At 36.3% G+C, this 23,129-nt stretch overlaps 1 protein-coding gene across 1 annotated transcript in view; it reads right to left on the reverse strand.

Annotated features, from left to right (window-relative positions):
* Nucleotides 1-4,720: 4,720 nt before the first annotated feature.
* The window catches only part of DYNC1LI1 (dynein cytoplasmic 1 light intermediate chain 1), a 44,086-nt gene continuing 25,677 nt past the window's right edge, over nucleotides 4,721-23,129 (reverse strand). Inside the window, exons 3-13 of the mRNA XM_088026500.1 lie at nucleotides 21,299-21,415; nucleotides 20,309-20,539; nucleotides 17,948-18,117; nucleotides 15,283-15,376; nucleotides 12,383-12,518; nucleotides 11,407-11,518; nucleotides 9,153-9,212; nucleotides 8,988-9,032; nucleotides 8,203-8,323; nucleotides 7,087-7,242; nucleotides 4,721-5,678 (exon numbers count right to left, since the gene is read on the reverse strand). Of these exons, the coding sequence (XP_087882626.1) occupies nucleotides 5,566-5,678; nucleotides 7,087-7,242; nucleotides 8,203-8,323; nucleotides 8,988-9,032; nucleotides 9,153-9,212; nucleotides 11,407-11,518; nucleotides 12,383-12,518; nucleotides 15,283-15,376; nucleotides 17,948-18,117; nucleotides 20,309-20,539; nucleotides 21,299-21,415 (1,355 nt within the window). The 3' untranslated portion in view covers nucleotides 4,721-5,565. The remainder of the gene's footprint in view (nucleotides 5,679-7,086; nucleotides 7,243-8,202; nucleotides 8,324-8,987; nucleotides 9,033-9,152; nucleotides 9,213-11,406; nucleotides 11,519-12,382; nucleotides 12,519-15,282; nucleotides 15,377-17,947; nucleotides 18,118-20,308; nucleotides 20,540-21,298; nucleotides 21,416-23,129) is intronic.

A 23,129-nucleotide genomic window follows, 5' to 3' on the forward strand; every position in this document is an offset into this window, starting at 1 on the left:
ACATTAAAATCAGTAACTCCTATTCATCAAAAGATACCAATAAGAGGGTGAAAAGACAAACCACAAAATGAGAGATGATATTTACAATACATACTGACAAGGACGAGCATCATGAATATGTGAAGAGTGAGTCAGTAAGAAAAAGTCAGATAGTTTCCCCCTCACCTTCCTCCCACCCCTCTCCCCTCCCAAAAAAGAAAAAGAAAATAAAAAGGACAAGACTCCTAAGACTCCTGAACAGGTACTCTACAAAAGAGGGGATCTATATGGCCAATAAACATGAAACATGCTTAATTTCATTACTTATCAAGGAAATACAATTAAAACCACTAGAAAATCCTACTGTATACCTGCCAGCATGTCTAAAATGAAAGACAGACTACTAATCTACTTTGTCTCAATGCATTTGCCCATCCTGGAAATTTTGCATAAATGGAATCCTGTATTGTGACTTTATTGACTAGCTTTTCACTTATGTTTTCAAGGTTTATCCATGTTGTAGCATGTATCAATACCTCATTCCTTTTTATAGCTGAAAAATATTCCATTGTAGGATATGCCACATTTTGTTTATCCATTTGTCTGTTGATAGGTGTTTGGGTTCTTTGCATCTTGTCGCTATTATGAATAATGCTGCTTATAACCATTTGTATATGAGTTTCTGTGAGGACATATGTCCTCATTCTGTGGGGTATTTATCTAGGAGTGGCATTGCTGGGTCATATGGTAACTATGTGTATACCCTTATGAGGAACCACCACATTGTTCCCCAAAGTGGTTGCCATTTTACATTTTATATTCCCACCAGCAATGTATGGGGTTCTAATTTCTCCACATCTTTGCCAACACTCATTTTTTATTTTGGTTGTGAAGTGGTATTTCATTGTGGTTTGGTTTGCATTTCCCCAACTACAAATGAGAATAAGCATCTTTCCTTGCGCTTGTCATTTGTGTTTTTTTTTTTCTTTTTTGGGAAATGTCTATTCAAATCCTTTGGCCATTTTAACTTTAGGTTACTTGTCTTGAGTTGTAATAATTCTTTATATAATCTGGATACTAGACTTATTAGATATATCATTTGTAAATATCTTCTCCCAGGAATGGAAATTCTTAACAGCCTTTTTGGAAAAACCATTTGGCATTATCTACTAAAGCTGAATATACACTTAGCCTATGGACCCAGCAATCCACATCTACATATATATTCCATAGAAATGTATTTCCCACCAGACACATTTGAGAGTGTTCGTAACAGCACAATTCATAATAGTAATTGAAAAGCTTAAAGTTGCTAACATTTTGTAGGGAGGCTTAATGATGATCCTACAAAGGTGTCCATATCCTAATCCCTGGGGACCTGGGAAGGTTACCTTGTTTGGCAAAGGGACTTTTGTAGATGTGCTTAGATTTTGAGAGGGAGAAATGAGACTTCCACTTTCCAAGCCATCAAGTAAGGAGTTTGGAAGTCATCTCTCTAACAAGCAAAAGGCTGAACTGAAAAATCAACTCCATTTGTCAGAGAAGTGAGGTCCCAGGGCCAACTCCTGTTCCCAGGATTGGAGATTGGCAAGTGGACACAGAATAACAACTTGCCTAACTAGAAACTCCCAAGCAGAAACCTCTGAGGGAGACAGTTCTGGGCTAAGAAAGTCTGAACTGTAATTGACAAGTTGCTGGAGACTCAGAGTAGGCAAGTTTCTGAGTTAAAAACCCCCAGTCACAGGGGGTTCCTCACACTTTTGTGAGTTTTACCCCCAGGAGCTCTACCAGGATCTCAAATGGAAAAATCAGAGAAAAATCCCCTGGTGTTCCCCATCTAGCCGTCCTGTCCCAGCTAAGGTGCAAGGGCTTGGGGGTGGAGATGGGGTCTGGGAAAGACTTGTGAAGTTCACAGCCCACGGGTGCAGGCTCACTGAGACCTAATTACAGGACTAGGGAATGCTTTCCCTCCCTGCAACACCTTAATTACTAACGGTCTATTCACTGGAGTTCTTTATACCCAGTGCATCATGTCCAGCTATCAACAGAAAATTACAAAGCACAGTAAAAGGCAAAAAGCATTTTGAAGAGAGAGATGAAGCATCAGAATCAGATTCAGATATGGCAAAGATGATGAATTATCAGGCCATGAATTTAAAACATCTATGATTAATATGCTAAGGGCTCTAACAGAAAAAGTAGGCAACATGCAAGAACAGATGGGCAATAATAAGCAGAGAGATGGAAATTCTAAGAATAAAAAAGAAATGCTAGAGTTAAAAAAAAAAAACTAACAGAAATGAAGAGTGCTTTCCATGGGCTAATTAGTTGACAGGATATGGCTGTGTCAAGAATCTCTGGGTGACAATACGTGTGACAATAGAAACTTCCAGAACTAAAAAGCAAAGAGAAAAAGACTGGAGGGGGAGGGGACAAGGAACAGAATATCCTAAAACTGTAGGACTACAAAGATGTAACATATATATAATGGAAATAACAGAAGAAAGGAACAGAGGAAATATTTGAAGCAATAATGACTGACAATTTCCCCCAAATTAATGTCAAGACACTAAACCACAGATCCAGAAAGTTCACAGAACATGAAAGATAAATTCCAAAAAACTACACCTAGGCATAACATATCAAACTGCATAAAATCAAAGATAAAAAACCTTGAAAGAAGCCAAAGGCGGGTGGGAGAACCTATGGAGGAGCAAAGAATGATGCCCAATTTCTCTTCAGAAACCATGCTAGCAAGGAGAGTGAAGTGTTGAGGGAGCTTACATTGGATTGCTCAGGTGGGTCCAAGTTAATCACATGGATGCTGACATGAGGAATGCAGCGGGTTCAGAGTGAGAAGCCATGTGATGGAAGCACCCAGCTCAAGATGCTGTGCGGTTGACCTCAAAGCTGAAGGGGCCAGGAACCCAAGGAATGCAAGCAGCCTCTAGAAGCTGGAAAGGAAGGAAACAGATGCTCCCTGGAGCCTCCAAAAGAAATCAGCACTGCTGACACCTTAATTTCAGCCCAGGAAGACTGATTTTGGACTTCTGACCCCCAGAATGGTAAGATCATAAATTTGTATTGTTTTGAGCCACTAAATTGTGGTAACTTGTTACAGCAGCAATACAAAACTAATATACATCCATCAATTGCATAATGGATAAATTACAGCATATTTGCAAGGTGGCATATTATGGTGCAATGAAAAGATATAATTATTGCTACATGGATTTGTTGATGTGTTACAGAACTAATATTGAAAAGAAGCCTTGCACAAAAAGAATATAAACTCTCAGATCCCATTTATATAAAACTTAAAAATAAATAAAACCTACATATGGCTGTGGAAGTTGGGACAGTGGTCACTTGGTGGGAAGGAGTGCTGATGAGGGGGGCACATAGGAAGCATTATGGGATGCCAGTAATGTCTTTCTTGATCTTGGTGGTGATTAGTGGTCTTTCAAACATTATAACCTATAATTTGTATACTTTTCTTTAATGTATACTTGAATAAAAAGTGCTTAAAAACACAAAGTTTTAGGTAGTTTAAAAACAATTTCCTTACAAAAAATAGGGACAAAAATCGGTTTAAGGTTTAAACATGGTAAACACAAGGTTTTAGATTAGTTAAAACTGAATACCCTATGAAGTGAACAATTACAGTTATTTCTGCTAATGACTCAATTAATTCCAAGGATTTTCTAGTACTTCTCCAATGTCACACAGAAAAGAACAAGTTGGCCTAGACATGCAAACACAGCAGACATATCAAAGTATACCATGATGCCCAGTCAGTGATTTTCTTTCATTATTCTCCCTTATTTCATCAGGCACTACTTTAGAAAAATTGGTCTTTACAACACCACGACTGCAGAACCTGTTCCAGACTAAAGATTCTACCAGTGGCATTTTTCATCTCGTATTTCCTCAAGCAAAATGTTTTTACAAATTCATTTTTCTGTTCCCATGAACAACCTAAGTTTTTCCCACCTTGAAACTAATTATTACCCTCTCATGTATTTTTAGCACATATACTCAACTATTAGGAGACAAATACTATTTAAAAGTAAAGATTTTAAAGTTTTAATGAAAGGATTATGTTACGTTCCAATTTTAGTCTATGTGCTGCCGAAGCGAGCACGAAAGGATTATGTTAGAAGTATTGTCCTCAAACATTTTGCTGAAGAAAAAAAATCTTTGGAATATATATTTTAAAGTAATAACGAAGGCCAACATAAAGGGCAGTAGCCATTTTTTCCCCAGTTATCTGTAATGATTCAGTAAGTTAAATGTGCATGTGTTCTCTAGTTGATCTTCAGCAAGAAGTCAAATTGTTCTTATGAAGGTTCTAAAACAAGCATTTAAAAACAGTACTGAAAATTCAGGTGGAACTACTAACAGGTGTTCTTACCTGCAAGAGAGGACCTATGTGTCAGTGCATTTGCCAAGCTTTTAAAATAGCTTCTGCCCGATAAATAATGGTAAAAGGCTACATTTTATCTACTAAAAATGCTGACCTAAGATTCTGTAGTTCAAGACATGCTTGTGGGGAAGTTGTGTTGATCAAGGTAAACTCCCAACTTAAGGAAACTTACAGGTTAGTGAATCTCATGTATTCACTTGTCTCTTACAAAGAAGATCAAAATGCTTAATAATCCTATAAGTCAAACACCTCAAAATACTAATGAATCATTCATTGTCCAATAAATACAAATTATGTATAAGAAAATGCAACAAGTTATTTGAACCTGAATGCAGAGAATAAATACTTTATTAACTGATTACAGTTGAAAGTCACAAACAAAAAAGGGGTATATTAAGGCAGAGCCATATATATATATCTATATCTATATATTGATACAGATATAGATAAACAAATCCAAAGACTGTTACCTCTTTACATTTTAATAACCTCTGCATTTTTCTTTTATGCATTTAGGCAGTGTGCTTTTCTTTTCTTCTCAGTTAAAGAAATGAATCTTGGCCAATATTTCAAAATCATATTTTGATGAGAACTTACAGGATCGTGGGTTGAGACAATGACTAGTGTATAAAATGCTATCTGATAGTTTTCTCAGTATATTCCATGTGTGGTGTTATATTTACGTTGGTGTGGAAAATCTGACAATTGACCATTTTCTCTTTTCCAGCAAAACTAACACATAATTTTTCAAATGATTTTAATAGTCTTAACTAAAATAAGCTTGGACTTTCAAGTCAGTCAAATGCCCAAAGCGTATTATTTTCTGCCCTTTCCTAAACCCTCTTATGTTTTAAAGAGCCGTTAGAGTATGATCACATGGCTGTATTTCAGATCTATAAATTTTGAGTTTTTCAAAATCCAAAATTATTTCCTTATGCAAAGTGGCACTGCAAACAGCAATCCTACATAGTGTAGAATAATTTTTCTTCTGTATAGCTTCCTTTTATAAAAATGGGCAACCACAAAAAAAAAAGAAAAGAAAAGAAATTTAGTCCATCTGAAAAAGCACTCCAGTTCCCTAATTCCACTTTTCAAGGAGAAGGCAGAGACCAGTTTACATTATCCCAAAAAACTGAATAAAATGGCTTTATTTGGTATCTTCAAGAAGCTTCTCCTTCCGTAGGAGCTGTAGGTGTTGTAGGAGAAACTGTAACTGGTTTGCGTGCAATTCTGTCTAGTTCTGCGTGAACATCTGATAGGACAGGCTTCTGGCCTACATTGAAGGAAAAGAAACAAGATTTAGATAGAAGTCAAAGTATCTTTTACACGAATGTCTCTTCATTTAAAAGCTGCCAACAGTTTCATTAACTTTATCTAGCATACTAAGTTATATAAACATCCTTAATTTCAAAATAAATCCCCTAAAAAAAATAAATCCCCTCATTTTACATTATGGGGTCTGTTACCAAATGGAAGTAAAACTCGCACCTATCATTTAATCTCATAAAGATATTTTTTAAAAAGGCATAGGACAGTAAGAACAGTGAAACAGAAAATCGCAACAAAATTTTGGAATGTAGAAAGAATATGAATGAGTAGTAACTGTATTAGCAGTCTCGGGAAAGCTTAATCTTCTACACTGGCAGTGGGAAAAGCCAAGAAGTAATTCAGTTTATACCCAGAAACCTGTAAAAGCTTCCAAAAATGGTAGCTGCACAATGATTTTTGTGAAAAGGGTGGCAAAAAGATGGGATTAAAAAGGAAAATGGGTTAAAAAGTCTGTTTAAAGGGCAGTTACACAAGCAACAAAAGAAAAATAGACTGGACTTCATAAAAATTAAACACTTTTGTGCTTCAGAGAACACCATCAAGAAGTGAAAGGACAACCAACACAAGGGGAGAAAACATCTGCAAATCCTACATCTGACAAGGGTCTAGGACACAGAATATATAAAGAACACTTAAATTCAACAATAAAAAGACACCCCAACTTAAAAATGGGCAAAGGACTTGAACAGACATTTCTCCAAAGATCTACAAATGGTCAATAAATAGATGAAAAGATTCTCAACATCATTAGCCACCAAGGATATGCAAATCAAAACCACAATGAGATATGACTTCACAGTCACTAGGATGGCTCTAATCAAAAAGATGGACAAAAACAAATGTCGGAGAGGATGTGGAGAAAATGGGACCCTCATTCCCTGTTGCTGGAAATATAAAATGGTGCAGCGTTTTGCAAAACACTTTGGCCGTTCTTCAAAAACTTTAAACATAGAGTTACCACATGACCCAACAATTCCACTCCTGGGTATATATACCCAAGAGAAATGAAAACATATGTCATTTGTCAAACATCTGTCAAAAACACGTGTTCACAGTGGGTCTATTGATAATGGCCAAAAATGGAAACAATCTAAATGTCCATCAACTGATGAGTAGACAAAATGTGGCATACCTGTACAATGGAATTTTATTCAGTAATAAGAAATAATGATACATGCTACAATGTGGATGGACCTTGAAAACATTATTAAAATGTTTCAAAATTAGATTATGATGGTTTGCATAACTGTAAAAATACTACAATACTGAATTTATACTTTAAATGAGTGAACTTCATGGTATGTAAATTTTATCTCAATAAAGCTATTAAAAAAAAGCTCTAGGAACATTACCTGATTTCTTGGCAGATGGTGGTAAACCACTGCTTCCAGCTCCAGCCCCACCTCCAGGGCTACCACTGCCAACACCGGGGCCTCCTGGAGAGCCAGTCTTTTTACTCAGCAAACTATTGAAGAAATTTGCCAGGACACCTTCACTTGTAGCTCCAGCTATTAAAAAAACAAAAACCAAAAAACTTTCACTCAAAACATTAGATTCTTCTATACATTATTATTATAGTAATCACACACAGAGAGCAATTAATATTTAAAATTTAAGAGCTGTGTATTCCAAATTCAAGTCTAGTTTGATCTTTTGAGCCTGGGTAACTTATCTCTAATCTATTCATGTATAAAACAAAATATGAGTAAACTTTAGGAGTGTAAGATAATTATTAAAAAATTAGAATGTTATTTTTAAAAAACCAAAAGCATTTAAAACAGATGTTAGATGCTACTATACGTCCTTTCTGAAAAAGTTTCTTCAAAAATAACTGTTGAGAAATGTTTGCCTCAAGTATTACAAAAAGCTACCTAATCCTGTGTGAAAACCAGTTCCAAGAGATAAATAGGTAAAGGATAACAAGAAACAATTCACAGAAGAGAAATAAACAAAAAGAAAGGAAATACCAGGGACAAAGCTCTTACTAGTATTTAAAGAATGCTGATTAGGTTGTGGCAAAATTGCAACACTCGATGTTGATGACTTGTAAACTGAATAAGCCATTTGAAACATATTATCAAAAGGCATAAAAATGTACAAACTCTCACCTACTAATCCCACTTATGGCAATTATTCCTACTGAAATAGCTATTATGCATATAGCTTTTCTCTTTATGTTAACTGCAGATAACCTATTAACATGAATTTCTTCAATGACCTATCTTAGGAGAAGTTTAAATATAACACAAAACTTTCATAAAGCTCACACCATAGATATGATATAGTAAGGCTATACTAGAAAACAGTTTGAAGTCTGATTAACTATGAGATTATAGGTTAGAGACAAAGGTTAGAAGCTATTGCACAAAAATGTAAACAGCTATGGAAAAAAGGCGGGAAGCTAGGTAGATTTCTTTTTAGTGTGGAATGTATTGGGTTGTTTTCTCTAGGAAAAGAGAGAAATGTACCTTTCATGTTTGGATCAATTTTTTTTGACCCTGCAGGGATGGGTGACACGCTGGCAACATTGGATGACACAGATCGGTTTGGTGTTCGAGGGGAGCCTCCTGGGACTCTTGGTGAGGCATCCTATGTAAAAATAGGAAAGCCACAGCTATCAAAGCAGGAAACTTCCAACTTCACCAAAGTTATTATAAAAAGAAATTACTTTTTAACTATCCCCCATCTGTTCTACTGGTACATTTACACTGCAAGCCATTGCAGGTTTAGCAATTGTGTCCTCATTATCAGAAAATACCAAGAGACCCATCACATTTTAGAATACAAATTCCCCTTCAATGGGAAAAGAACATATTGAATAACGGGGTGTGATTACGAGTATAAGCATGGGAGTCAGACCTGAGTTCCAATCTGGACTTGCATCCTACTAGCTGTAAAATCTCAGGCAAACTATAAGGTTCTCCAAAGCCTCCGTTTCCCCACCTGCAGAATGGGGCTGGTTGTACCTGCCTCACAGGGCTGTTGTTTAAGAATTTATATAAATGGTAAGGAACCATATAAAAATGGTTCCACACAGTAACTCATGCATGACAAACAAGGCAAAATGGATCTTTAGGATTTAAATATTCTAAAAAGGAGTGAAGTTTAAAATGTCACAAATTCCAGAAGAATTTTTAATTCAAGTTTGTATCAAAGCACACCCACAGGAGACATGTATACAATTAAGAAAAAAGGGAACCAAACCAATAATGTATGGCACTTTAATAATTCTGTCAAAATCTGCAATACTGACCACAGGCCTTCCAGCTGCAGTTGGTGGTTGCTTTGCTAAAAGGGACTGAAAAACACAAGAGTTCTAGGTTAGACACTCAGAGCATGTATTGCTGTATTTTAAAAAATATGTAAGAACAGTTTACCCATTAACCATACTAAATCTGCTTCTGATATAATTTCATACCTGTAGCTTCATAAGAAACACTTGGTCATCTTCTGCCACAATTTCCTTCTCATGTACAAACTGAAATGAGCAATGCATAAATGAGCAAGCATAATATATTATGCTAAAACCATTAATAACATACTCTCTAGATGAGACTAATTTAAAAAAAATTCAATACAAACACTACCTATATTTACACAAGTGAACTGCCCGACCCAAGCCCCTACAGCAGAGCTGTCCAATAACCATCTGCAATAGTGTGAATGTTTGATGGCTGCCCTGTCCAATACCGTAGCCACCAGCCACCTGTAGCTATTGAGCATCTGAAATGTGGCTACTATCGTGCGCCTGGGTAACTCAGTCAGTTAAGCATCCGAGTCCTGACTTCAGCTCAGGTTGTGATCTTGGGGTTGGGAGACTGAGCCCTGCATCCAGCTCTGCGCTGAGCATGGAGCCTGCCTGAGATTCTCTCTCCCTTTCCCTCTGCCCTCCCCCGCCGTGCACCCTATCTCTCAAAAAAAAGAAAAAGAAATGTGGCTACTGTGACTCAGGTGCTGAAAACTTAATTTTATTTAGTTTTACTTAATATGTGTTTAAAAGCCATACGCGACTAGTAGCTATGGTATTGGACAGCACAACCTTAGAGTCAATAGGTATAATTATCATGCTTCTGTTAACCAACAGTTGGGTGTTTTAAAAGGGCGAATAATACCCCAGGTGAGTGAAAAGCAACTTGCCCCGGGTTTCTCTGAAATAAAAATATAATGGCTCTTCTACCTGCTGAGTAATTAGGCAAAAAGAAGCAGCAGCCATCTCCTGCTTCTACTATTTCTGTACGATGCACGCTATGGGGCTATTTTCCACCAGCAGCCAGAGTGATCCTTTCAGAAGGTCAAGCAGATTACATCACTCCTCTGCTCAACTCCCCCTCCAGGCGCTTTCCATCCCACTCAATGAAATTCAAAGTCCTGACTCCAACTGCATGAGAAGGCCCCACAAGATCTTAACTCCGCCTTCCATGTCCTAGCAATCTGGCCCTCCTCTTCACTTTTTTCCAGCCTCTTTGCCCTCCTTCTACATTCCTGCCTCAGGGCAGGTGCACTTTCTGCTCCCTCAGCATGCAACACTCTCCCTTCTTATCAGAGCCATTCCCTAACCACTCCTAAAACAGTAACCCTCCCCCCCCCCCCCCCCCCGCTCTCCCCCACCCTCCCTCACTGGGCTTTATAGCCACAGCACTTATCAGCACTTGAGCACTGGCATGTGCACTGATTTACTACTGCATCATCGTCCTATTTAGCACGTAGTGGCTAAACAGTGGCCCAGGAGGTATTAGTGGGATGAAAAAAAGACAAGTTACAGCACAATTTTGTTGGTAAAAGAGAATGGGAAAAACTGTTGATTTTTTTCCCCCCTGATGTCTGCACTTCTTTTAATAGACATCCAAACCAAATACCATGCCAACTGATTTTTCATTTGTCACTAACTTTCTTTTTTCTAATTACCCACAAACAGAAGACAGATGCTCAATATCAATGTTTGGATTTTTTTTTTTTATGTTTGGATTTTTAAGTAAGACTCTTATTTTATGTTAAATAAAAGTTATTTTTCCTAAAGCATGTCCACTTAAAAGTCACTGAGAAGTACTATATGTAAATGCTTCTTTTTATACAACTTTCTAGAAACATCTGTAACATCTAACTATAGAACATGACATATTACTTAACATGAAATCAAAATATGTGAAAGAAGAGTACTTTCTGGAAGCAGATTAAATAGGCATAAGAATGCCATATAACAGTTTAAACCGGAAGCTCCTGGATAGCTGTGGGCTAGCATGGGTAACTAGTGACTGTGGAGAAGACTCCAGATCTACCTCAACAGATAGAAGCTAACACAATTATTCTACCTATATTTTCTTGGCTTTTGGCTGAGTTCTAGGATGGAAAGTTCACAGCTTCAACCTACTCTTCAAGATCCAAACATTCACTCCTACCAATTCATTATTTCCATTAGACTATGGAATCCACACTAATATTTTCTAATATAAATATGCCAAAGGCTAAGTAAGAATTCAGTAACTGAACAGCTGGTTTATACTTTGATAACAGATTTTTATTTTGAATTGACATTAGCAACACCCAAATTATACTTAGAAAACCCCTTGATAGGAAAGGACCCCTTTACCTTTCTAACTATAATCTTAAAATTATGGACTGCCCCCTCAATTTAAAAGGCTAAATATTGAGACTATATATACTAAAACTGTTACCTTTCGGACAGGTGGTTTAGTTATAATGTCTTCAAAATTATCTTCTGCTTTTAATGTTTGAAAATTTTCATGTAATATTCCTATTTTCTTATCATTATCCCACCCTGCTGGACTGGAAAGAAATGCATATAATAAATCTTAAGCATTTATAAAGTCATTCCTTCATTAAATCCATGATCATATTAAAGGGAACAAATCTGACCAATTATGAAAAACTAGTAAGCTTTTATTTATTAGATTGGGTGGATCAATGGGTTAAGCATCTGCCTTCGGCAGGTCATGATCATGGGAGTCCTGGGATGGAGCTCCGTCCCAGATCAGTGGGGAGTCCGCCTCTTCTCGCCCTCTGCCCCTCCCCCCCACCCTTCCCCCTATCCTGCTTGTGCTCGCTGGCACTATCTCAAATAAATAAATAAAATCTTAAAAAAACCCTATTAACATAACAATAAAAAGATGAAAAAAAACCCCAAAACTAATCAGCTTTTTTATTATAATGCTCAAGTTATAGTTTACTAATTACTACTTAAAAAGGTTCTTAATCTTCCTGATTTTAAAAATGCACAGTTTGGGGGTTCTTTCCGGGGGGGGGGTGTCTGGTTAATTATTACCACCTCTCAGTGTATTCACGTAACTTTTTGAAAGCATGTCTAGATTATATACTTGGTCCTTTATGTATCAAACCCAATCAATAAATGAGTATCAATCAAAAAGTAAGTAAATACACTGATATATGCCCTCAACGGTTTAGCTATATATAATAGCAAGGCTTTCCAAACGGGGCTCAGGCCAGCAATAAATCTAACAGGCAAAGATAAATGGATCACAGCAGGTTATAAATAAAACAATCTAGAAGAGATTCTCACCTACTCATCGTGGAAAGGTCTACTGGTCTCACCTCATAACCAAAACCCGAGGATTCACCATCAAATTGCAGCAATAACACACAATAAAATAATACACTGAAGAGGATACTTACATAAATACTGCATCTTTTTCCACAACAACAGCAGGAATCTTATAGGGAAATCCATACAGTTTCTGAACGATATATTTATATACTAAATCTATATTTTTGTTTTCTTTTACTGAAGTGTAAATAAGCGCTGCACCATCTGAATAATACTGTTAAAGAAACTTTTGGACAAATTCCATGAACAGGTACCATAAAATTCTGTGTTCTTAGCTTAACAGTTATATGCACAGCAGTTTCAAAAATAATTCCGAAAGGTAATTATAGGGTAGTCAAGAATTTCAAAAGTACAATAAAAAAATTAAAAGAGAAAAGAATTTCAAAAGTATAAAATACATATAGGCTAAAATGCAAATAAAACTATCTTTGCATTATCAACTTCATTTAGGAGGGCAAAAGTCTCATTAAGCCAAGAAAGTAAAGGTAAATTTAATGCTACTGCTACTACCTCCTCATTTAAAGCACAAGAAGAGGTAATTGGCTTTGTTTTTAACCTTCCTAACTTCACAAAAGAGGGATATTATTTATCAACAACTATTTTGCTGCGTTTAAAAAAAAAACAAGGTGTATACTAGTATCTCTTGTGGTTTTCACTAGCCCCAGGAATTAGAACTTCAGGAGCAAAGCTCAGGAGACCTACTGAAGAGAGATGAACCAACAGGTACAGCATGATTCAAGGCAAAAGTTGATTTCATTGAAGAACAAAACTTGAGGTAACAACCTCACCAGAGGATGTGTTAATTAAGGCAGATCCTACCAAATGATATGGTAGATCCAAAGATCAAGAGAGGCCTGTGGAAAACGGGCAATGTGACTACTGACAAATGATGTGGTCAGAGTGACTATCAGAAATGCTATGGCCACTGCTAAGGACCACACTCTAGCACTGCCCACTGTGTCCTGAGATGACAACTCAGACCAAGGGGAAAGGCTGGGAATGGTCAAACTTCTACTTCGGGATTGGGATTCTCCTATTTATTAGTGCATGAACTGAAGATTATGAATCTAAAAGTGGTTTTGCTAAATAGGACTTCTCAGAAAACGTAACTTGATAGAAACATCATTTTAAGTAAAAACTGTGTGAACTTTTCATCAAGGAGTGATCTTTTCTCATGAGAACCAACTTATGATATAGCTGAAAAATCTGCATTAGTTAAAACTAACATTTAAAAAACTTAAAGATGATTTTAAGCGGCTGCCTTCGGCTCAGGTCATGATCCTGGGGTCCTTGTGCTCTCTTTCTCTGACAAATAAATAAAATCTTAAAATAAATAAATAACACATCAAAAACTAATGATGTAATGTATGGTGATTAACATAATAATAAAAATAAATAAATGATTTTGAACTGTTGCCTTCACACACACACACACACACACACACACACGTGTGCCTATCTTGAAATGACTTCTCAGTTTGTATTCTTTTAAAAACAGTGGGCTGTACTAAAGGTCTGTAATTATTTCAGTGGACAGTCTCCTTCTTGACTACATTTCTGTATGTACATTTTCAAGAACAGTATTAAATAAATGTTTAAAGAGACAGCTTGTTCCCAAATTTGCTAATCTTCAAAGATAACAAAAAAGTCTACAGACATCTATTTCAACTACTCCCACTTTTTTTTTTTAAGATTCTTATTTATTTGACAGAGAGAGACAGACAGCGAGAGAGGGTACACAAGCAGGGGGAGTGGGAGAGGGAGAGGAGGCTTCCTGCTGAGCAGGGAGCCCGATGCGGGACTCGATCCCAGGACCCTGGGATCATGACCTGAGCTGAAGGCAGACGCTTAACGCTTAACGACTGAGCCACCCAGGCGCCCCCAATTACTCCCACTTTTTGTCTTCTTTTTAAAGTCTCTTATGTAGACAAATGCCCTTCAATTCAACCAAGTCAACCATTATGTGACAGGAAAAAAGAAAGGGCCACAGAGAGGACAAAGTACTGAGGAGAAAAGGGGAAAGGGAAACTGCCAGTATCAAGTGATCTTATTCATTATTCAGCTAGGCTTCTTGTAAGTGGTCCTTAAATCAAATGTCCATTAATGAAAATGAAAAACTACGGACACTATAAACATGTATATATTACTTATGATTCCTACCTACTGATAATGTCATCATTTCTTCACTTCTCAGACACAAAAGCTTTGGTTAGGGAATGCAACCACAGACTCTCTAATCCAAGAGGGGTGGGTGAGAACAGCTGTCCTCAGTGCACTCAAGCTATGAAAAAGTTTTCAATAGCAAATTCTCTTAAAAGCATTCACGTACAACCCTCATTTTATCCTTCTTTTAGCTGTGAATGTTATTCAGTGGCTCCTCCAATCCTTGCAACCTAGACAAGATTCCTTATAATAGGTTTTCTAACCTTGTGATTATCAAAATCACCCAGAAAGCTTTTTCTAAAAGTAGAGATTCTTCAGCTTCACCTTGAAATGTTCCAATTCAGCAAGCCTTAGCTGGGCACACCCAGATTTTGAAACCATTGCATTAGACTATATGTAGAGATGGTAACATAGTGAACATGTTAAAAATGGGAATACACAAACCTAAACATTGATCTTGCCCCAACACCGCTCCCAATAAATGAATACTGCTTTATAATCAGAATGTTTACCATTTCAACTCATTAGAATTTTCCAAAAAGACTTGATACTTGATAAATGATTTTTCTCAGGCATAATCCTTTAAAACACAGCGAATCAAAGTTACATATTTCAATACTTGCTTTTATAAAAGCTCAAAATACCCAGATATAAATGATTTGGGAGCTAAAATGAAATTTCTAGCCAGAAGCAGGAGGAAAAAAGTTTATGGAATTCCTGAAGTCCATCAATTTAATTCCATTAATTAAAAAAAGCAAACAAACAGGTAAGGTACATTGCACTGATGAATGCAGGAAAAGGATACACTGTAAACAAAACTTCCGGATATGTGACTGAATAAAATCAAAATGTTCATCTCTGTAGTCATGTTCTTTCTCCAATACACTAATGGCATCACACTGTTGAGTTAAAATAAGAAAAACAAGAATATTAACTTTAGTCAAAGTTAAATATAATGATTTAAACAGTTTTGGGTGGGGGAATATCATAAACCTACCACTTTGATATGGTGACTGAACATCAGACTATTAGAATATCTATTACTCTTATCTGTCTAGGTTCTTTTAGTTGGAATCAAGACTAAGGAATAATTTCCTTAAAAAGTATTAATGTCCATGTTCTATTAAATGTTGAAAACACCAAAGAGAAAGTTTCGGTACATAAAGGAATGAAGAGTAACAGGACAAGCAGATGGTTGCTCATACTTGCTGACTCAACAACTCCTTTTGACTTAAACGAAGTTTTTAAGTTCTAAACTCTATTCTAGTTCTATCAAACACTGTACATCTGGGAGTCTGCACCTTTCCCTATTTCCTCTTTGCTCCTCTGTGTATCTGATAACTCTTAAGTGACCTTCATTTCTTTTCTGGTTCTTTTGTTCACTCTTACTACAATTTTACCAACAGCAAAAAAAAGGAGAATTACAAGCTATTTTTGAAGCATCACCTGTACAGTCAATGAGACGATTCTGAATTCTGCTTAATACAGAAAAATGTTACAAAAAAATAAACATGATATCCATTACTTCACCAAAACCTTCTGGAACTGAAGGTATGAAATCTTAAAATAACCATTTAATAATAATGTTCATTACACCTAAATTAGTTTGAGGTCAAATCTGACATGCAATTTTTTGTTATGCATATATACATCATACAACATAGTCTCTTTGTATAATCATGATATAGCATGTTTGTCCATTTTATAGAACAGAGTAATTATTTCAAATTACTAAAGATATTTATAATTATTATATTGTTGACTTACGATACTTTTGGTGGAACATATTTAAATGAAATAAGAGCATCTGGACCTAAGGCAAGACACTTAGTCTCTCTGAATCTCATTTTCCAGAGTCTTTAAGAAGAGTTAAACCGCCATTATTTCTCTGTCCTGAGACACCTCTCCCATACCCCCTACACATTTGAAAAGCTCCTAAGCTAATACAAAACTGATGATTGCCTTAGAGTCTGTGAAATACAGTAGATAATCTCTTTTGGCTTAAAAATCTTATGACTCTGACTCATTTGATACTAATTCAGGTCCCTTTAAGCTTAACAGTTTTCCTTTGAAAATAAGAGGTTTTAATAAGACGCAAGTTGTGCTGTAAAACAGGGAAATTATCTGCCAACAAACAGCTCTCTGTCAAACAAAATAAAACAAAAACAAACCACACACAGAAGGATTCTAGCGTGAGAGCTTAAAAAGTTTTAGAGAAAAGGTATAAGTAATAACTACACAACAATCACTATTTGAAAAGCAGATACCAGATTTTAATTATTTTAAATGCTACCCCCATCCCTTTGTTATTGATAATTTTTGTAGAGTTTAAAATAAAACTTAACCTAGATTAAAAATATTTTTTATCATTTTTATTCCAAACATGAGTAAGTGCCATACCTCCCTTCAATTACATGTGCAAGTTTTTACATGTTACGGAAAACATTAATAATTTTAGATCTCAAAAAGGTTTGTATGTTCTGTCATTTCTTTAATATTCCAGGATCTATAAACAATAAAGACATACTACTCAAGACCAAATGGGAAGAAGATGAACTTGAACTAGAAATTATTTTTTTAATTTTTATTTTTTTATTGTTATGTTAATCACCATATATTACATCATTAGTTTTTGATGAAATGTTCCATGATTCATTGTTTGTGCATAACACCCAGTGCTCCATGCAGAACGTGCCCCCTTGAATACCCATCACCAGGCTAACCCATCCCCCCACCCTCCTCCTCTCTAGAACCCTCAGTTTGTTTTTCAGAGTCCATCGTCTCTCATGGTTCGTTTCCCCCTCTGACTTACTCCCCCTCATTCTTCCCCTCCTGCTATTTTCTTCTTTTTCTTTTTTCTTAACATACGTTGCATTATTTGTCGCAGAAGTACAGATCTGCGACTTAGAAATTATTTTTAAGGGGAATCTGATTTTATTACAAAGTGTGCACAGTGATGGAACTAAATTAATAGAATTTGGTAATAGCAATCCTATCAGAACCTCTTCAGTAAATAAATAAAAAGCCCTTAATAACTGCATATCATCTTTACATAATGAGTGCTGGTAGGTGTTTAAGTCTATTTTAAGGGCATAATCTTCTGATATTAGGATATTAGTATATCACAATTTATTGTGGAAAGTATTTCATAAAAATTAATACCAAAGTTATCATCTTACCTGTAGTATTTCTACTCAACTGACTGGACAATGAAGTCTAACTGAAATTAGGAATATGAAATTCAATCAAGAACAGAATATTTGAAGTAACGTTTTCTTTCAAAGAAACTAGGACTAAGATCACAAAACCAACATGTGATTATCATTCAATATTTTAAACTATTATTTCTATTTGTTAAGAAAAAATATCTAGGAAAGCTAGTGTGTCAACTCCAAAAGGAGGCTGGAAAACAAAACAGCTGTTTATCCTTGGTTAATAGCAGTAGTAGAATCTCTAAGAAGGAAGCTAACCTTGGTGCAAACTACTAGTACTGGGATGCCCAAGTTATGTGTAAGTGTGTCCGCACCCAGAGGTAAAACCACACTGTCGTCTTTGTCTTCCTGTGACCCAGTATTTCTTCTCTGAGGAGAGGCTGGGAAATCTTCTCCCGGCTCTACATATTCTTGGAAGTCTCTAATCACTGAAAATCAAAGTAAATAATTTAATACATAGTTTAGAAATTGCTTTATTTCAGCAGGTAGCTTTTTCTGCCATAACCTAAATATGTATTTTATGAGACTTTATACTTAGTCTTGTGTAAGAGAACAAGCAAAAAGTTTGAGAAATCTGTTTCAAAGACAGAAACACTAGACCCACATTAATTATGAGTAGGCAGAGTACAACACTGAGTGGCTTCAAAGAGTGGGGTTCAATGTAAGCCAGTTCTGTCTGTGCTACTTTGGGTAAGTCACAATCTAGCTTTGCTTCTCTACATTCTCTAATTCACAAAAGGCACTGAGAGGATAAAAAATAGGTGTGTGTGTGAGGGGGGGAATGTTCCACAATTTCAAAGTCAGACGTACGGGTGCCCAGGTGGCTCAGTGGGTTAAGCATCTGCCTTCGGGTCCTGGGATCAAGCTCCGCATCGGGCTCCCTGCTCAGGGAAGCCTGTTTCTCCCTCTCCCTCTGCCCCTCCCTCTGCTTGTGCTCTCTCACACTCTCTCTCTCAAATAAATAAATAAAATCATAAATGAGTGAATGAATGAATGAACGTCAGACCTAGATGACTTTCTAACATTACTTTCCTTTCTCTAAACCCTTTACTCAGGTCTTTTCCTTTTTACCTAGGTGCAATCTAGGTGCAATTCACTCTGTAATTCTGGTAAGAATTAATGAGATATTACCAATGCTGATAAATTTTTAGAACTCATTTGCATGTCTGTTAAAACCTCCATTTAACAAAAAGTTAATGTGAATGTATTAAGAGCCTTAACAATGTATACTTTGACTCAATGATTACTCTTTGAGTAATTCTCAAGGAAATAATCAGTGATGCAGGATTTCTACATAAGGCTGCTTTCCATGTTTAAAAGCAAAATAACACATCTGGAAACAAATCCACAGCATAGGATTAAAACAGTATATGAGGGAATTCTATACAAAGCCATAAAGGAGGAAAAGTGTCCTAAACTTAGATAGGGTCAAGGAAGAGGGAGCCTTGAATAGTTGAGTGCAGTTCCTCCAGGAACACAGGGAAATGTGTTCATAGGATTAAAACAGTATATGAGGGAATTCTATACAAAGCCATAAAGGAGGAAAAGTGTCCTAAACTTAGATAGGGTCAAGGAAGAGGGAGCCTTGAATAGTTGAGTGCAGTTCCTCCAGGAACACAGGAAATCAACCCTAGCAGATCTGGTAGCTATTACCCTTCAAATCAGAAGCTGAAATCTAACAGTGGTTCTCAAGTTTTAGCATGCACCAGAGTAATGATTGAGTTTGGGGTAGAGCCTAAGAATGTGTATTTCTGACAAGTTCCCAGCTTGTATTTCTGACAAGTTCCCAGCTGTACTGATACAGTACAGGATCCTAGGACCCACAAATTGAGAACCAGTGCTATAGTATAAACTTTGGGGAAAAAAAAGACCCACAGACAATGGCCAACAGGGAAACACAGGTACTGGCTATTTTTTTTAGGGATTTAGGACATACATTCTCCTAAGTCTCTACTATTTCCTAGCATATAAATTCTAGTAAGCTGTCAATTTTCCCCTAAAAGTTATAATCAGCTAACAATAACGAAAAGCAGCATTCATCTGTATATTTTCTTAAGCAAAGTACAACATTGGCAAATGAAGGGCTCTCAGTGAAATTAAGAACTGTGACAACTGGCTTACAATTTGTAAGAAATGACCTGTATCGTTTTCATAATTTACTTGAAAATTTCCAATTTGCATGGGTATATCCAAAATACATACTTTGTAAATCATAAAACCAGCTTACCATCTGTATGTTGTTAACATCTTTGAGGCACATTTCATTTTGACAAGGTTGATAAGATTGCTCTACTTATTAAGAAATGAAAGTGCTGAAAATGAACAGCTGAAGAAAGATTCAATTTTTTTTTTTTTTAAATCCTGAAAACCTACTTCTCAAAATGAACATTTACAGCCTTTCGGCAAAAGAGAAAAGACACCTCTATCAAAGAGTCTGCCATTATGTATAAGTTTCCAATTTAAAACTACATTAAAACCTAGCACATCAAATTGAATTTCAAAAGCAATAGTCACATTATGTATCCTTCATTAAACCTTATTAAAAGTAAAAAATTCCTACAATTACGATAGCTAGGAATAGATGTTTGAAATCTATATTAGTATTTCTAGACTACTCACACTTTTGTTCCATTTCTTTCATTTCTTCAGGAGGAATTTTCAATTTGTCAATATGTTCTCTAACAACACTTGCCCATTTCTGTAGAGAATCCAAAGCAGTCCAAGGCTTTGACATATCCACAACCAGCATAACTAGAGTGTCCTTCAGAGAAATGGCATCCAGTGAAAATTTAAGGAGGCCCTTGTGATACAGGTCTCCATCTAAGATCCATACATTACATCTTGTTTGATCTATAACAGAAAAAAGTAAGTTACCAAGACAATAGGATTAAGTTATTTCATTATCCAACTAACAATACTACCTGGTATCTTAGGGCATCTCCACAGGAGAGGTCTCCTTTGACAAGGTTGAACTATTTAGGTAGGCCACATCTATCAATTTAATAAAGGCCTAACAAACATTCAGGAAAATGATTTAACTGCCAATACAGAACACCAGCAGCCTCTACTTATTTCTCAATCCCAAATCACCAACATGAATTACATGTTTCTATTCTTACCATCAGGATATCTCTCTCTCTTCTTATCAGCAGAGATAGCCATGCATATTCACGATATTATACACAAAAATGAGAAGACAAGTGATGTATACAAGAAAAAAATGGCTGATCATATTGAAAAAAGCAGGGGAGTAGATGACATTTTTGTGTCAAAAATGAGAAGGTGAAAAGGGAGTCAACAAAAGAACCCTAGGATACTATTATTCCACTCTCTGAGGGAGAAATGAACTGAAGAATTGAGATTCTTCAAGGCCAGCAAGAAACCTAGTCTGCACACCAGAATACCTTAAGATGTTAAAAAATATCACTCTACGAATCCCAATCCCAAACCAATAAAAGCATGCTCACACAGAACTATTCACTGACTAGCATGACAGACTAGGACTCCTAGTGAAAAATGATACACTAAGAAAAGTCAAAGACTAATATGAGCATCAGTGTAACTCAGAAAGTCCTCAGGAAACTTGTTTTACATATAAATGACACTTACCTTCCCTGTCTTCATCATGAACATTTAAGTACAAATATTCCAACCCTCTTCCTTTCTTGTACTCTTCTATTCCCTGAATTTTTCTTATTAAGCTTGTTTTTCCAGCTCCATCTTCACCTGTAAAAGAGGACAACTCTTTTTAATTATAATATGGATTATTTAAGGATGCTTTCTAATGTCAACTGAAAAACCCAACTGGAACTAATTGCAACCTTAATTTGATGGAAGAGATCTAGATAATTATACAGCTAAAGATGCAGACTTCACCTCCAAGATTCTTTGTCCTGGTGTCTCAGCCCTTCCTGTTAAGTCTGGTTCTATCCTATTACAAATGGCTTCCTCTGTGGGTACTTTTCAAGAAGTTCAACTCTTATGTCATCCCAGTTTAATATACAAGGAACAAAAGACTCTCCCTACTGGCTTTCAGTCTGAAGCATCTCAGGTAAAGACTCTTAACTGGCCCAGTTTGGATCATGTACCCACCCACGGGCCACACTCATGGAGGATGGATGGTACATCAAAACTGACCAGGGCAGGGAATTCTGGCTGTAGCCTTCACCAAAACCATGAAGTCATAAGAAATATTAGTAAAGGAGAGAGGTGGGGGTAGTATGTTGAACAAGAGTAGAAGGAATGTAGAACAGACAAAAATAAAATGTAGACTAAAAAATATTAATAGCAAAAACACAAAAATCAAGTGTTGGCAAGGATGTGGAGAAAAAGGAGCCCTCCGGCACTGTTGGTGGGAATGTAAACTGGTGCAGCCACTGTGGAAAACAGTATGGAGGTTCCTCACAAAGTTAAAAATGGAACTACCTTACCGTCCAGTAATCACACTACTGGGTATTTACCCAAAAATACAAAAGCACTCATTCAAAGGAAAACAGACATCCCTGTGTTTATCGCAGCGTTATTTATAATAGCCAAACTATGGAAGCAGCCCAAGTGCCCATCGATAGATGAATGGATAAAGAAGATGTGGTATATATATACAATGGAATATTATTCAGCCATAAAAGAATGAAATCTTGCCATTTGCAACAACATGGATGGAGCTAGAGAGTATAATGCTCAGCAAAGTCAGTCAGAGAAAGACAAATACCATACGATTTCATTCCTATGTGGAATTTAAGAAACTAAACAAGTAAAGGGAAAAAAACAAGAGAGACAAACCAAGAAACAGATTCTTAACTATAGAGAACAAACAGGTGATCACCAGAGGGGAGGTGGGGAGGATGGGTGAAATAGATGAAGGGGATTAAGCGTACACATTTATCATGATGAGCACTGAATAATGTGTAGACTTGTTGAGTCACTCCATTGTACACCTGAAACTAATATAACACTGTATGTTGACTATACTGGAATTAAAATAAAAAACTTGGGGCTCTTGGGTGGTTCAGTTGGTTAAGCATCTGACTCTTGATCTCGGCTCAGGTCTTGATCTCAGGGTCATGAGTTCAAGCCAGGAGTTGGGCTCCACGCCCAGTGTGCAGCCTACTTAAAAAAAATTTTAAATTAAATTAAATAAAAAACTTAAAAGAAAAAAATGGGGAGCTGGGTGTGGGGATGGGCTAAATAGGTGATGGGGATGAAGGAAGGCATGCGTTGTGATAAGCACTGGGTGTTATATGTACATGAGGAATCGCTAAATTCTACTCCTGAAATGGAACTACAGTATATGTTAACTAAACTGAATTTAAATAAAATCTTGGAATAAAAAAAAAAGAAAAAGAAAAAAAACCCTGCATCTTTATAAATACCTCAGATAAGAGGTATTTCCTAGAAATGGTAGGTAACACATGAGAGTTTGTCTGCAGAATATGTCTTC

This window comes from Eumetopias jubatus, unplaced genomic scaffold (assembly GCF_037043125.1).
Source record: "Eumetopias jubatus isolate StellerSeaLion01/CBP00866 unplaced genomic scaffold, mEumJub1_p1.0 scaffold_1, whole genome shotgun sequence".
Lineage (NCBI taxonomy): Eukaryota > Metazoa > Chordata > Mammalia > Carnivora > Otariidae > Eumetopias > Eumetopias jubatus.